We start from the raw sequence: 17,684 nt of genomic DNA, 5'->3' as shown, positions 1-17,684 counted from the left end.
TATCTGACTGCAGTTCATTCGTTTCTGATTTCTATTGAAATATACATATCGTCAATCCTCGTATAGAATTATCGACTTAGATCGCGTTACTGAATAACGGAATTAAATAAGTCAGATACGAAAATGGATTTTCGAATACATATATTTTATGCACTCATTGATCTGGGAAGGCAATCAGAGGAGTGAAGCGAAGGAAGCGAAGAGAAGAGAGCGAAGCGAAATGACGCGCAATGAAGAAAGTGTGTGTGCCAACTCGATTTAATCAAACGTTAACCAATATGTACAGCCAGATAAAAATAATTTACAGACATGTGATGAATAGGATAAGAAGTGTACACGCATATAAAAGGGTTAATAAGTGAATAATCAATAAGTTCAAAGTGTGATTCTAGAAGAATGGATAAATTGACCTGTCCAGAAGTTAGGATAAGGTATATGAGCTTAACATAGCAGCCGACACTACATATTCCTCAGTTAAAATGTACATAGAAACACTTTGATCTTAATTACTTTTCAGTTTCCCAAAGTCATTTGTATTTGTTGAAATAAAGCATTTAATACATATTTAGCAAGATCTGGTGTTACATTAAAAACCAGCAGATAACTTATAAATAACTGAATGTTTTGAAAGTTCCAGTTAAAAATCATCCTTGATTAAGTGATATGATGGGATGAAAAGTTCAAATTATAATAATTTTCTAGTCAACTCAGTGTAATATTTATTTCTATTTTCCAGTGTGATATTTCATTCTATATAACATACGATATTCTTATATTCCATTGACATGAACTCTATTCAGCATGATATGTAGCATGTGATTTGTTATAACCCTAAGTGATTTCATTCTAATTATTAATCAAAATGAATGGATTTCAACTATATCTGATGAGATTGTTTTTCCAACAACAACAAAAATGCCAACAAACAAATGAAAAATGGTTTTAGTCAATTCCTATTTTAGCCCAAAATGAAACTATCAGGAAGACATTGAACAATATTAGGGCTCTTCAATAACATGAATTGTTTTCAGTACAATAATTTATTATATTAAAAGGAATTAATTAATTAACTTATTTTATTAACCAATCAGATATTTATTGTAGTTCACTCTTAAAAATGATTGGTTAATTTACTTTTTATCATTAAATATTTAATGTTAAATCACTTGATTTAATGTTACTTACAAAATATTGTGCATTGCAAGAACCTTAAATAATCCAATCCATGTAAGTTCTATCAAATAAAAATGTTGATATTTTGCATAGACTATTAAATTAATGGTATATTGGGTTAAAACCAAAGTGTTTAGTTTTCTAAATACACTTGATAAATTGGTTCCTTAAGATCTTTATTTCACTTTATGAATGATAAGAGATGTTGAAAAGTTAGTGAATACTCACTTGATACAAAACAATCAATTGTTCAGAGTTCTTTGTTAAAAGTCATTAACTTTTATGCATTATACTATGAATAGTTGCCTAAATATCATGAATGGATGGAGGTATTTACCTGTAAAATTAAATTTTGTTCAAAGTATAACATTTAATCTAACTGATAATGAATAAAATTCAGTCATCAAATTTTAGTCTTTCTTATTTTTCAACTTGTTTTGTATTAGAGTCCATAATTTATTAATTAAATTGTGTTACACTGTTGTGTCATGACATATCATTTGTTATCAATTTAGTCATCAGTATGGGGTTGTGGAGATCATTAAGCTCCTGACTGAAATTATGAACCGATTGATGTTAGATTACCATTGAAAACCTGGAAGAACTGGACGCCGTTCCATCCCATTATGGGACTCCTCAGCAGTGCGCATCCATGATCTTGTTTGCGGAATTCGAACTCAGGACCCTTGATCTCACTCGCGAACTCTTAACATCCAAACCACTGAGCTGGCTTCCAGTGGTGTTAATGTCTGATCTCAACCAATCCACGAAATTGTGCGATCATCTCCCATTGTACTGAAGTAGATGACTGTCTCTACCCGACACGGAGTTCTAGTGAGAAACCGTGACCAAAATTGTCATGGAGTATGTGAATAAAATTCTTAGTTCTATATTCTTGCTGATGATTTAATAAAACAAGCTCTTGTAGCATGAAGAAGTAAGTTGGTTGTTTCACCGTAATATCAGCATAATACAGCAGGATATTTACCAGTTTACTGATCATTCGTGAAATCCAGTACTCATCAATTATCATTTGTTTTGTTTATTCATAACAGAATTCAACCAAACCAGTAAAATGTAGTCCGGTTCTAAAAAGCAAACATTGTTGGTTCATTATTTATGGTTAAGGATGTTATTCACCTCTCTATTGATCAAATGAAATGTGTTTGTCATGTGATTCAAGTACCTATGTGATAGTCTTCTTTACCTCTCTTGTTTTAATTCAGTTAGATACATGAGTAAAAATTCTAACCACTTTAAATGGTACTTTGTGCTATACTGCCTGATATATTTTATGTACTGGAAGAAGATAATATAAGCCGTAAGATTCAAGCTGAGTTGTTTAAAATTTTCCTACTGGCTGCAGTAATTGAAGACCTGTGATCTGATTTTCTCTAAGGTCATCGATTTGCATAGATAAGAATTGTATAAAACTTAATAAACCTACCCTAACTTTCACACTTCTTCTGTTCATTATGACTATGAAACTGGTAACCATCCTAACCATCAGACAGAAGGGAGTCTTATCAAAGGAAAACTTAACCATCCAATCCTTTGGGAATGTTTAATGTCTGAATTAGTTATTGCTATTCATAGAAGCGTTTCTATCGTTATAATCTTAGTGGAGGACAGAATAAATCTGATTGAAGATTGCCATCCAAGCTTTAAGACTATTGTACAAGTTATATTACATATATTGTAGCCGTGTGAACTTTCTGGTGAATATAAATATGCTATTTCATTTCTATCACCATGACCTATCAAACAATAAGCTCCAACAAGTAAGGTAAAGGGAATCTTAGCCATCGACTGACAAAAGTCGAGCACGATTATAAAAAGCAGTGATATTTCTGAGATTTAAAATTGATTTGATGATTTATTAGGGTCTGTGGAAGGTTCTGAAATTTTCAGTACAAAATACATATGGCTGAAAGTATTTACACATTGTATAGGTTGACGTTGGTTTTCATCAAGATAATCATAGAAAACCGATGATTATTAAATGAACGTTTCTTTCCAACTTGTAAATCTCCAGCACCTTGAACTTACAATCTTATGACCTAGTCTCACGGCTAATGTGGTATGTAAATACTGCTTCATTGAAATATAGTGATCCATATTTCTAGCCTTGTTCTAATCACAGCATACATCGACTAGCACTCAATATCATTAAAGACACCTGTTCTCATCTTTCTATGAAACTGTTAGTTTAAAACTTCATGGGTTTGATTAACATAATTTTAAATGATCGATGATGGTCAACTGAATATATTTGGTAAACAAATAAGTATGTCGATAAACATAAATTTGTAATACATTATATTAATTCGAGAAGTTAGAAATATAACATCGCTGGATGCTGGCTCAGTGTTCTAGAGGTTAAGCGTTCGCGCTTGAGACCAAAGTCCCTGAGTTCGATGGATGCGCACTGCTGAGGAGTCCCATAATATGACGAAACGGCTATCCAGTGCTTCCAGGTTTTCAATGGTGGTATGACATCAATCTGTTCATGATCTCCACAACCCTAGAGTAAGGAATATAATTAATGAATAAAATACTGGTCGCGTATTATCGAAGTTTGTATGTAACTTAAATAGATATTTAAATCAATTTTAATCCATACTGTTACTGCAATTTGAAAATTATTATGCAATAAACAAATATGAAAAATTGTCCATTTTCCTTTCATGGTTGTTTATTTACTTACCATTTGTCCTTTATGATGCATTAAATAGAGTAAATGAATAATTTTTCAAATAGAATTTCGATTAAAATCTTTATTGTTGTTTTTATTCTCTTTAAACTATTCACTGGTGTACTTTGATAATTTCAAATAATACGTGATTGAATAACAGTAAATATGAATTGATTTAAAACGTGACTAGTATTATTCATTTTGTAGGGCGGCCTGGTTGAATATTTGCGCTACCTGTTCCTGTCCTTTAGATATTTCAATAAGTTATCTGGGTTTATGTTTATTAATCGAATCGTGGTGGCAGGCAGGCAATATGCATTGAAAAGAATGAATATTATTCAGATGTTGATTCCTGACCTGCTAAAATCTAACTGGCGATTACTCAGTCATGTGAATAAAATCCATGGCAGGAGAATTTCATCTCGTCGGTCGAAGTAATCTTAGCAATAGTAATAAGAGAGATTTTATCAAGGTAATTACGATAAAAACGAATTCATATGAATCGGGGGAGATCAATGTGAAGATCAAAAACAATATAAACACAAGAAGAATTAGGAGGGGGAAAAAGAGGTTTGTAGTATCCAGTGATCCAGTCGAGAGCCATGGTAAACATAGGGGCTAGATACACCTCTTCCGAATACATAAGTTCGGTTTTCTGGAGTTGGTCCAGATGGCTTCAGCTATATAGAGTTGCCGCAATCTATAGGTAGATTCGTTAAAACTTGATATAAAACAGAGAAAGCTTCCTCCGTTTTAATATGATTTTCACTATCTACCAAGTTAGAAAGAATGGGGATGTTAATTAGTTTAGTGATTTCTTTTCCTAACCATGCTAGTACATCTTCATGAACACGCAAAGATAAAGCCCTCTAAGTACGGCCTATGTAATTAGCTCCGCAGTAGCAGTTGAACTGGTATACACACATGGAGTAGCCCATCATCAGTAACCTATCCTTAATTTGTTGTGTGAGTACTGGTTTGATCGAAAAAAATTATATGTAAATTGGTGGTGTGAAATGTCTTTTCAACGGATTTTTTGAGTCGACGAGTTAAAATGTTACTCGCTATGTCTCCTTTAAAATCCAGTTTCAGATAAAAGGTTATTTTACTTACCATGCCATAGTTTCTTCCTATTCATTACCTTCTAATAGAAATTTTCGGAACAAATTATCCAGATAGCCGTTATTTTGTGAAGTTTTCTTTAGCTTATATATTTCGTTATCTACACTATCTTCAGAACATAATAGTTAAATTCTGTGACTGAGACATTTGGCCCATTTTATTTTGCATTGAAGATTTGTAAAGCTACAGAAAGGGTATATTGACGTGTTCATATATTCTTTTTAAATACATTTTTTTGGAACTATCTATCCTTCTAGAAAGCAGGATATCAAGGAAAGCTATACTATTGTCGTTCCCCTCTTCACGGATAAATTTAATAGCTAGATGGACATTATTGAAACAGTTCAAAAGCTCTTGTTTGTCGATACTAACTGACTAATCATAATATGAGATGGGATTTTGGAATTTCACTAGTTTTATTTCAATATAAAACACTGAAGTGCATAAAGATTTGTGGAATGTATATTACTTGTCTGTTCTTGCTAGAACACATATTACATCATACTATATTGAACCCTATTATTCAATATAAAGCAAATTAATAACATAAATTCCACAATAAATCTCATTATGTCATATTGAAATGTAAATCAGTGATGTTGCGAAATTCAATCTCATATTCCTTTACTAGTTATTTTATTAGGAAATCAATAAAAAAAATGAAGAGAAAAGTAAAAAGAAAAGAAACAACACCCGGTAACTTATTCTCATTTAAGACACATATCATGATTGAAACATTGAAATTATTTTCTTTTCTATTAAATAATCATTGTCACATTAAATAAACAAATTGCACAAGTTTTAATTCTCAAAAAACCAAATACATCGAACAATTATTATCATTCTAAGTGCGTTTTTTTTGCGTATGGAAATAAATGGTTTGCATTAGTTTACACCATATATCAACTGTTTCTTTAATTAAACATAATAAACAACACATGACATTAGTTATGTATGCAATTCTAAGAAGAAATACATCACTGACAAAATGTTAGACATCAAAATGATGTATTTAATTTGTTAAAAAGAAATATCTTTTCATTATGAGTAGTATGTGACATTAATTCAACTGTGAAAAAGAATGAGATTATTCTTCTTCAAAAAGAAAAGTGTCACGAATAGAGATAAGGTTGAACTAGTTTTACGGCTGGCCAATATAAGATCGAGTTAACCTGAAATAAATACACAAGAGAAGGAAATAGAATTTATAAACTCATTTGTAGAATATCTGATAATTTATATGAAAATGATGGAATGTTATGACATGAAAAATAATTACAAAACTGATTAATATTATACCAGCATTGAGAACCTGGAAGCAATGGACGGCCGTTCCGTCCTAGTATGGAACACCTCAGAAGTGCATATCCATGATCCCGCCACCTCGCGGGATTCCAACCTAGAGCCTTGAGTGCGAATGCTTGACCTTTAGACCACAGTTGGATGCTGACTCAATGGTCTAGTTGTTAAGCGTTCGCACGCGAGACTGAAGGCTCTGGGTTCCAATCCCACAATCGGGATCGTGGATGCGCACTGCTGAAGAGTCTCATCATAGGATGAAATGGCCGTCCAGTTCTTCCACGTTTTCAATGGTGGTCTAACATCAATCGATTCATGATCACAATCAAAAACTTAATAATTTTCACAACCTTATACTGATAATTACAAAAATTTTAGAATATTTCTTTATATTTACTGAACATTTTAATGAATAAGTGTTTGGAATTATTGAGTGGTTTTCAAATACATCGACGTAGTACAAAGATGTACAAGTGTGTTGATGAACTGCAATTAATTATATGATCTTTATGAACAGAGTATGTCAGTAGACATCATTTGACATTAACTTGATTCCATGAAATACATATCTACCTATGAATTTAAATTCATATGACTTTTTATGAAGATAAAGATTGTCTTTGATAAAATCCAAGAAAAATGACCATTTTAGAAATGGCCAAGTTAATGATTTTCACTGACATTGATATCGAAGTTTAAACGAGATATATAAGGAATTAGACCTCCTCATAAATTTTTGTCAGACAATTTTTATATAATAAAATAGTTGATTCCTTTGATTATTACCAACTTGGAACATAAATAATTTCTCCATATAATACCAAAAATAGAGAAGTATAGAAGTCTTCTTGGATTCCTGACCCATATTCTATGGTAGAAAAACGATTTATGAAGAGTTTGATCGAACTACAGTTTCTATTGTTAACTTTTTTAATTCAAAAATAAGAAAGTACTAACAAATGTTCATCTTTGGGAACAATTGTTCTCATATCAATATGTTCCTAGATTTTCAGTCAACTTATCTGACGACTCTATATTCCTATGCTGTCTAAAGCATAGGTAAGAACTGATCTAAAGACTTTAAACAAAAATTCTGGGAGGATAGATCAATTCACAACAGAATGGATTTTCTAGTTTCGAAAATCACTTTCATGACATGGATTATTACTTATGTACTCATTTTAATTAACTGTCAGAAATAATACAGAGGCATTTATATGGATAAAACCATAAAATAAAATTTCAATAGTTAAGATCATGAGTCAATTGAAGTTAGACCATCATTGAAAACTTGGAATCACTGGAGTCCCACAATAGAACGAACCAGCCCTTCAGTGCTTACACGTTTTCCATGATTGTCTAGCTTCCATTGACTCATGATTTTAACTACTAAAATTACTATCATATCTACAATAACCGCTTCTGATATTAATAAAGGAAAAGCTTTTCCGCTATGTATGAATGTAATGAAATCAAGATGTGTGTAATTATTTTTATAAAATGTTTAATAAATTAATTGTTGTTTTTTAATATTCCAATAGATAATGACTTATCATTGGTTGATTAGTATACAAATCTCATTGTTATTTGTTAACTGCTTATGTAATGGATCAGGTTAGTGAATACTTGCATATTTCAAATTAGTTTTATACCTAATTACTAATAGTTTTCCGGATAAATTGGGTGATATTTTTATACGTCTGTATCTAATTGTAATAGAGATAACAGAATTAGAAGAGACTAATTATAATTCGGTACACGTGTTGAAACCATTCTCATAGACAAATTGCATATCCGAATTACAACTTTTAGGTTGTTTTTCTAATAAATTCTACTGAGATAGTGGAGAAGATTTGTAGTTTAGATGGATAATTTTAAATGGAGTTTTATTCCCTGAACTGGGTGGTTTGATCGTATAGCTTTTATTGTTATTCTGAAAGACATCATCATCACAAACTCCAGGTAGAAGTTGATGGTATCATTCACAATAATGATGAAATCTTCACGACCGAACCATCTAACTCAGAGAACAAAAATCCACCAAAAATAATTCCTACTGATTTCAATCAAACATATTATTTTCAGATGATTTAAAATCCCATCACATGATTAACCAAGTATCAGTTATCGTTTTATTTAACGCATCCGCAGCTTCCGTTAGTTAAAAAAAGTAATATCACCTATAGAAATAGACAATAATCAATGAGGATTATTAGGTGAATGAATTCTGAAATATAGACCATCATCAATCATTTGACTTATTCATATTTCTAGCACGATTCGTGAATTTCAAAGTAGCTAAAATAATCTATGCATAACTTGTCTATTTCAAATGGGCTTTTAAGCTCACACTGATCCGTAGTGAGAGCTCAATTGAAATACTGCTTTTATAAAAATATTTTGAAAAAAGCAAACAGACTAATCATTAAAGGTGCTATTGAAACATCTTAACTTATTTATAAATAAACTAATAATTTAGTTATGAGAAAAATTTACTGAGATTGTTATTGGAATGCCCCTAAATGCCTTAATAATGGCCAAAGGTGAGAAGAGACAGCTCTTCCTCTCGAAATGCTCTCACATTGCCACTCGTATACAGCCACTGTCAAGAAAGTTCCACTCATTGCCTTCTTGCGACGGGGGTGTTGTTTACGAAATTGAGAGGGCGAAAAGGGAATGTCCGGCGCTTTAACCAGGTTGATGAATATAGAGGATCCACCTAGGGGAGTTGGAAAACCCTGATTCCAAACCAATGGTGCACATGGGCTCCAGGATCCTGGAAAAATAAATGGCATATAAATCAGTTATTGGTTATCGGCTACCATGGGACTGCATCTACTGACGTTACTCCATTGCCCTGTATATCAGTCCTTTAGGTCGAAGGTTCCGATTGATGTGGCGCATATCTATTTGGTTCCTCCTTGTACCAATATCTGTGTGTTCAAATAAATAAAATAAACAAATATTATTGTAATAATTTAATGAAATATTCACATTTTTTCTATTCCTGAGAGACGTTTGTGTGATACAAGTAATTTTCTAATATAGAAATGAAAACTAATAGAATTGTTTTCTAATTATTTACACTTAATGAATGAGATTAATCATAACAGTATGCTAATCACTAAACATCAAATTGTAGGAATAATGTTTTAGTTTTTTTTTTAGAAATTATGTTTTCACTTACCGCCTAGTTTTATTATGTGAATACATTCTGGATATTATTTGACAATTGAATTTATTCTTTTAATTACACATATTCTACTCACTGAGAATAAAACTAATTCAGAGTTAATACATAAAAGAGGAAGAGTTCAACATCATCTCCACATTAATTAAAGTTTTAATCAGTTTAAATGATTAATCTATGAATACAATCATGATAAATGTTAGTTGTAGATTTCTGTAAACAGTGAGTGAAAACTTAAAGGGGCGTCCTCATTTTTCACTCATCTTCTTTATTTCACGCCATTTAAATCAATTATGGTTTGTGTTAGTTACCAATATTCAGTTGATTTCTGGTGATTTATTGACATCGTAATTGCATGAAAATGCTAAAAGAAATCATGACGAATTTCAATATAATCATGATGCTTATTGATCAAAGTTGAATCAATTTAGTGGTAAACAATTAATAGTATTATCAGCAACATGCTATTTGAATGTGTACAGGGTGTGTGAAATGAGCTAAAGTAAAGTTCGTTATAAATGGTGAATTAGTGACGGTAATAGTTAAAATAAGAAAAAAAACATGAATTGGATTAAATGAAAAAAATGTTACGTCTAGCTAACACTTATTTAATAGTAAGAGGTCACTTTTGTACTGGTTTAATGAACCAAAGCGGCTAGCAGGAAAATACAGTTACAGAGTCGGCGAAGGGAAAAAAGTACTCTGTAGGAAAACACTCTAATGTTCATATCTCTACTATTTTGTTTCATTATCCGGCATATGAAGTTCATATAACTTTTTAATCATTAAAGATGTTATTTTTTTACTTGTTGTAAATATTTTGGGGGGTGGCGGAAAAATTTCTAACAGAATGGTCTTACTCAAATGTGTTAAGATGGAATCAACACTATAGAAATATGTGTTCAGGTTATTATCAATCACCAATTGATTTGAAATCGGATATATCTATACTTGATTTACGATTAAAAACTGTGGTAATTTATCGAAACACATCAGTTGCTGAGACCACTACAATTACAAATAATGGTCACTCAGGTGAGTTCATGCTTTTTTTTCATTTTTCTATTAAATTACACTTTTATTTTATCATTTACAACATACTGATAGAATAAAATAAACTTCCTGTCTATATATACACATTGTTCTTTTCTATTTGTAAGTTTGTACATCCTTTATATTATATCATCGTTTGAAGGATTCATGATTTTTAGATTGATTACAGCCGAAGATAGTAAATAATTCAATTTTAGTGAATCGAAATCTACTTCCAGTTATATCGTGTGATTGCAATTGTTATTGAGATTTATGTGTCGTCAATCCTCGTATAGAAGTATTGACTTAATCCACATTAGTGTATAACGGAATTCAATAAGCCAAATAAGAATATGGATTTTCGAATACTTATATTTTGTACACTCATTGGTCTGGGCAAGCAATAAAAAAAATGAAGCGAAGGAAACAAAGAGAAGAGAGCGGAGCGAAATGACACTCAGTGGAGAAGGCGTGTATGCCAACTCCATTTAATCAGGCGCTAATCAATACTTATAGTAACACAAGAATAAACTACAGACATGTGATAAGTAGGATAAGATATACACACATACGCTCATATAAAAGCATTCAGGGTTAATAAGTGAATAATTAACAAGAATAAAACGTAACTCTAGAAGAATGGATAAATTGATCTGTCCAGAAGCTTGAATAAGGTATATGGGCTTAACATAGTAACGGACACAACAATACTTCATACTTTGATGGCAAAATGTGTTAGTTATACTTTGAATTATGTTCAGAAATCGACTACATTACTCGTAAATTAAAAATTAAATCGTTCTTTAGACAACAATACTTCATCAAAAAAGAAGAAAAAGGTATTTGTTTTATTCCTTCAGTAGATCACAAACACATTGTGTTTTTTTACTTGGAAAATAAAGAATCTATCCATCGGATGACAAAACACTTATACGCAAGTTTGTCTAATATTGAGAAATATGAAAATAGATTCCATGAATAGTAAAATGGATCTGACATGAAAATAAACTGGTTAATGTTTTCCGCTTCATTAACATATCTACAAAATTTGCTCAAAATGCAAATCCGAAACATGATATCTCAATCAGTCTTACATTCCATTTATGGAAAGCCGACTAATTGTACATCCTTGATTCAAATTCATTAACATATTGGAGCATTTTATGGACATGACATGGTCTTCAAGAAAATGATTTAACCAACTCGTAAGAATTAACGTGGCCTATAAATATCATTGATTTTAACAGCCAAATATATGCAACTATCATACAATGAAATGACATTATCATTTCTTTAAATATAACAATCCATTAATTAGATGTTTAAATGAACACAAACTCTAATGACTGACACTAGCATTTAATGTTTCATTTGAAAAAGATTTTCAGTTCTAACGTGAACTAAAAGTACTTCATGTTCTAGAATACAACACATGTATAATGAAGCCCAATGCTTTTCTCCTGATAGATATATCCATTGACTGATAGATAGTTGTTTTAAGTCAGAGTAATAGTGTAGCTAAACTGGTTTCCACAGAGGACAAAACTTTAGATATATGAAGCTATATTTACCCTAGTTCTGAAGATTAGTATAGTGTCTGAATAAAACATCTTGATTTCAATATACAACTATTGTTTATTAGTAATCATCGGAATAGTCTAATATGGTTAAATATACATTTTTTTCTTTCAGAAAATCAGATATAGATTCATTATATAACATTTTTAATGGTTGAGATCATGAGTCAATTAAAGCTAGGCCACCATGGAAAACCTGAAAGCACTGGACGGCCGTTTTGCTCTATTGTAGGACTCCTCAGCAGTACGTATTCACAACCCCACCTCGTGTGGTTCGAATCCACGACCTATCAGTCTCGCGCACGAGCGCCTAACCACTAGACCACTGAAATAGCTGGCATCCAACGGTGTTAATGTCTAACTTGAACTAATCCATGAAATTGAGCGACACATCCACCATTGTCTTCACTGAGTTACTATCTTACATTTTCATAAATCCAATTATAGTGATAATAGGTTAGTGATTTACTATTTATATGTAATGATAAAAAAACAGATATATTCGGTCATTTAGTAAAATGATATTGAATTTGTATACTTAGAACCGATAAAATTGTTTGTCTGGTGATTTAAAAGAAATAGAATCAACATCAATTGGGTTGTTTGGTTGTATTAACTCAACTGCTTAGTATTCATTAATACAATTAATGCTAGAAAGCATAGAATTTATTGACTATGTTTTGTGACTTATACAATCTTTTATGTATCATATATTTATCTTACTAATTTAGCTGATGTTACATTTTCACAAAACACTTGGTTTATATCATTTGATGGCTTACGTGACTTTAAATATGAAATTGCAAAAATGCATTTTCACTGGGGTAATACTGATGATCGTGGATCTGAGCATACTATTGATGGAATTAGATTTCCTTTAGAAGTAAGTCTGTATGTAAATTATTGTCATTTGACTTTAACATTCTTTTTCACATACATCAAGAGTGAAGACAGCACATTATGAATGTGTTGATATTGCTAATTGCTGATGAACGATTTTAGATGTGATCATATATCTCTAAGAACCAGATTGATAATTGTTCATGAAGATCTAATGAGTCAAGTGAATTAAAAAGTATATTCCTTTGTGCGAAATGACACAGTTATGTGCAACAGCTTAATCACGAAACATATCCGATCATGGTCTATTGAGAATATAAACAAATAAAGGTTATAAGTAATTAGGTTTCTTCACCCACGAATAAACGTGAAAAAAATGGCAACTAGCCTTCATTCTTATTAGTCATGTTTAAATATACTGTTTTTATTCTTAACACTAATTGTAGGGACATATTGTATCGTTTCGAAAAGAGATGTATTCTTCACTCCAGGAAGCTATCGGTCGACCAGGTGGACTTGCTGTTCTTGGTATCATGCATAATATTGTTGAATCAATAAAATCTGACCAAACAGTGTTCAAGGCATATAACAGTTTTTCTGGTGTATTGAATTCACAATTCGCTCCTCCAAATGCTTTGACAGTTGATAATATGAATTTATCGCTAATTCTAAGCTTCTTGAATCCTAGTCGTTATTTTCGCTATTTTGGTTCACTGACAACTCCACCATGCACAGAAAATGTTCTTTGGACTGTTTTTATGGATCCAGTGCCAATTACACGTGAACAGGTAATCATAATTCTACGTTAACGGAATAAATTCGAGTTTCTCTGTTTTCAAATGAACCAGACAATACTTAAATCAAATTCAGTACATTGAAATAGATGTAATATTATGTTATTTTGCCATAAATTTATTGACATAAATTAATCAATAACTAATTAGTAACGTCATCCTGTTAATCTCAACTCTTTCAAACATGTTTCAATGTACTCACTAGTTTGATTCACTCAACATTAGTGTGTTTTTTCTATGCTGTTCAAGGTTGACAGTAACCGATGGAGGTACTGGAATACTTATTTTGTGATAGTTGATGCCGATTACCTAAGTTTATTCAAAATCATCTGAGAATTAGTGTAGTGATCTGTATTTATTACGTGTTTGGATTTCAGTAAACTAGTACGTTCTGCTTTGAATCGTGAATATATTCACCTTATTTGAAACAATGCCTGAGAAGCAGTAACATCCCACGAACCATTATATACTGAGAAAGAGCCAACCGTCACCTAGTACAGTGACTTACTTATGTCATCCAAATTCAAACAAATTAGTCTAGATGATTAATTAAACGTAGAACAAATTAAACTTCACTTCGTAAACAAACATATACAAAGAATATAGAAAACAATCAACAAATATTTTGTTATAATCAGACAAGGGTTTTGTGAAGATTGTAGTAATTTCACAATTGAATTCATTAGTCTATTGAAGCTAGACCACCATGGAAAACCTGGAAGCACTGGATGGCCGTCTCATCCTAGTATGAAACTCCTCAGAAGTGCGAGACTGATAGATCCTGGTTTCAAATCTGGCGGTACGGGATTGTGGATGCGCTTCAGTTAACTCATGAATTCAATTATTAAAATATTCTGTTGTTCAGTTTGCAAGAATATCAGTGTTCCGTAATAGATGGTGAAATCCTTACGAGAGTGGAGATTCCTATGAAATATCAAATAAATTATATTTTATGATTGATAAAAATACCAGACCCGTTTCCACTCTTCTAGAAAATTAATTTTTAATTTTCAGTACTTAGCAACAAAAAAAACAATTAGATTTATGAATGCTTCAACGATATAAATATAATTAAATCTATGAGATTCATTATATTGCGATCACCCAATGAATCATTTCATTCCAAAAATGCAGTGAATACGTTTCATGCAAACAACATTAAAATCTTAGTAATTTAAAGATCTTCAATGGATGTTCAGGCACATGGAGCACTAAAGTGGATGGTAATTTTCGGTCACTTCTTTCTTAGATTCGACAGTAATATAACTTAAAATTATGAAATAAAATACAAAATATTAAGGTTTAATTAATTCTTATATTATAAATTGAAAATGTCATTTTCTTATAGAAAGAAAACAATCATTTGCCCTAATACTGTTTATTTTATTCGTCAAATCATGTTTTTGTTCTATCATTACCGACATTATTAACGTCACTTACAATATACTTTCTTGAATAGACTAATTCTTACAGTTAACGGTAGAATAAAGTTTGCCTTATATATTAGCAAATCTTAAACAATCTAAGCATTGACATAAATGTGTAACAGTTCATATATTCACATTTGATGTCCCGTTATTAAGAGAGTATAAACATGATGACAGTTAAAAGAATTAATTTAGCAGTATGAGCAAAGATAGATCGTGGTGGGCAGTGAAATTCAGGGTGCGCGTTTCGTCCTATCTGGCACTCGTCAACTGGATATGCCAGCATCACAGAGTTGTTGTTCACTTTGACACTCGAACCCAGTATTAGGACTCAATATCTAAGTGAATAATACGAAGGCGTTTGAAGCGAATGGTATTGGGTTTGAGTCCCGGAGTAAACATTAACTATCGGGTGCAGGTACTCCCAGTTAATTAGTCCCAGATAAGGATTAAACACGCGTCCTAGCTTCCACTGCCATCCACCATCCATTTCTGCTTATAATGCTTATGATTTAAGGCAATATTGAGGCAATCCGAACAGGATGAACATATACCAATAAGAGACTGATCAATCGCAGTCCTGAACATCAATGGGAAGATTCAAATAAACAGTACAATATAAATTTAATATAGTAGTGTTATTTATTATATTACAAAATTAAGCAGAGTGAATTCAGTTGAGAAACCGTAAATAAAATGGAAAACGTTCAAAGTATGATATGATTATAAAGCATGTGAAAAAGATAAAAACTAAATAAATACATGCCATTTTATTTATCCTTGAGTCATATCATTTAAAGCTTTCATCTGCTAATATCTGCAATTGTATAAAGTCTAATTAGGAAATCTGCAGTTCCCAATTTGTCTTAGTCACTAGCCTCATAGACTTATTATAACCAAATCACAACCCATACATGTGTTGTTTATCATTTAATTATTAAAGGGATTTACACCTTAACCTTGGCTGAACGTGTAAATAAACTTCTCAACATGTTTTATTACATTAGTATTTATTAGTGTTTGAATAATATTTGTATTATACTGTATATGACTTTTTCCAGGTTAATCTATTTCGTAGTTTACCTTATGGTCCAAATGAAAAACAAACTACTATGGGTGATAATTTTCGTCCTATTCAACCATTAAATCCACCCGATACACTTGCACTACGTTCTCTATATCGAGCTACAGCATCAAGTCTTTCATTATTATCTTTACCAGGTTTATTATGTATCATGTTGACCAGTCAACTTACTGTGATATTTTCTTAATTCATTTAATTCAAAACTATTTATGTCTGAGATATTTAGCTTCTTCTAGACTAAATTATTGCGCTTTCATTCTTTGAATTAAAAACAAAAAGAGGATACTTACCCATACTACTTTATAGAGTAAATTTTCTTATTTTATTTTTCTTTGTTTTTTTTCTTCTAAATTTCTCATATTTTGTAAATAACTTAGTTGGTCATATTCCAAAACATTTTGAAGACGTGTTATATTTGGCTTGATTTCACATCATAATGTTTATTTTATTAGATTAATATGATTATGTCATATATGTATCTGTAAGAGTTCCTTGGTCAATAGCCTCATTAGTTACTGTCCACTACTTCTAGCTCTTAATTAGTTGGTTAATATTTTCCTTTTCAAGATTCAAGATGAAGTGGAAAAAAATATTATGTATTCATGATTCATTCATTGTAGTTAATTATCAGTGAATAATAAAAAAGAAACGACATTTCATCTAATGACTTTATTCTGTTGAGATTTTGTAATTCTCTTTTATTTTTACCTGAAATTTGGTTACGAAGCATATTGTAAGCCAATACAATAGGTAGGAGGAAAGTATATTTATTGTAAAAAGTTACAATTTATTTACACAATAATTATACATAACCATCATTCGTCCATTGGCATCTTTCGGTATGTTCTGGAATCTTAAATGTTTTCTCGAGTGGTCTCGAATTATCTGACAATAGTTGGCTTTCAATGCACTGAAACATTTCACTTTGATGCCATGTTCCGCTACACACTACTTGATATCAATCTTGTGAGTAGCGTTCACTACATCACAATTAAAGATATAAAATGCAACGAATTTACTGAGAGCGTATAAAGTAACAATTCTCTAAATGAAGATCATATTTTTTACGAGTATGAAGAACTGTACTGTTATAATTTTAGTCTTCTTACTGGTAGTGTACACATAAGGCCTAAAATCGAACTTACTCGAGAACCTTCACATTAAGTGGTAATAATGGTACTTCTATACCGATTCGTTCAAATCTAGTCCGTAAGATTTCCAAATTCAGGTAATTTGCTATGTAAATGTGATAGCTTACTACTTTTCAAGATCGTCCCCATGGCAAATCCAAGACTCTTGGGTGAAAATGTGAGTGTGGATCATTGAATCTTGCCTCGAGGATTTGAAGATATTTTGATCTCCAAGACACTTAAAGAAATGTACAGGTGTAGACGAGAGCAATAAACAACTTCATATCTGACGGTAGACTTCAAGTACAAAAACTCTCACTT

At 31.4% G+C, this 17,684-nt stretch overlaps 1 protein-coding gene across 1 annotated transcript; it reads left to right on the top strand.

Moving 5' to 3' along the window:
• The first annotated feature begins 149 nt into the window (after positions 1–149).
• CA9 (Carbonic anhydrase IX) lies at positions 150–17,670 on the top strand. Its single transcript, XM_051217007.1, has 7 exons — positions 150–1,227; positions 1,689–3,753; positions 7,831–7,903; positions 10,329–10,514; positions 12,820–12,971; positions 13,375–13,716; positions 16,211–17,670. Exons 3-7 carry the CDS (start codon positions 7,834–7,836, stop codon positions 16,418–16,420), a joined length of 960 nt encoding a protein of 319 aa, XP_051065638.1. The 5' UTR covers positions 150–1,227; positions 1,689–3,753; positions 7,831–7,833; the 3' UTR covers positions 16,421–17,670.
• Positions 17,671–17,684: the final 14 nt, after the last annotated feature.

The sequence above is a fragment of the Schistosoma haematobium genome, chromosome 6 (assembly GCF_000699445.3).
Source record: "Schistosoma haematobium chromosome 6, whole genome shotgun sequence".
NCBI classification, from domain to species: domain Eukaryota; kingdom Metazoa; phylum Platyhelminthes; class Trematoda; order Strigeidida; family Schistosomatidae; genus Schistosoma; species Schistosoma haematobium.
This window is presented reverse-complemented; position numbering and strand designations above follow the sequence as displayed.

Coding starts and splice junctions, on each gene's coding strand:
- CA9 (XM_051217007.1), top strand. CDS start 7,834: ATGACTTATCATTGGTTGATTAGTATACAAATCTCATTGTTATTTGTT. Junction 10,515..12,819: donor TACAAATAATGGTCACTCAG/GTGAGTTCATGC, acceptor TTACTAATTTAG/CTGATGTTACATTTTCACAA. Junction 13,717..16,210: donor TGCCAATTACACGTGAACAG/GTAATCATAATT, acceptor GACTTTTTCCAG/GTTAATCTATTTCGTAGTTT.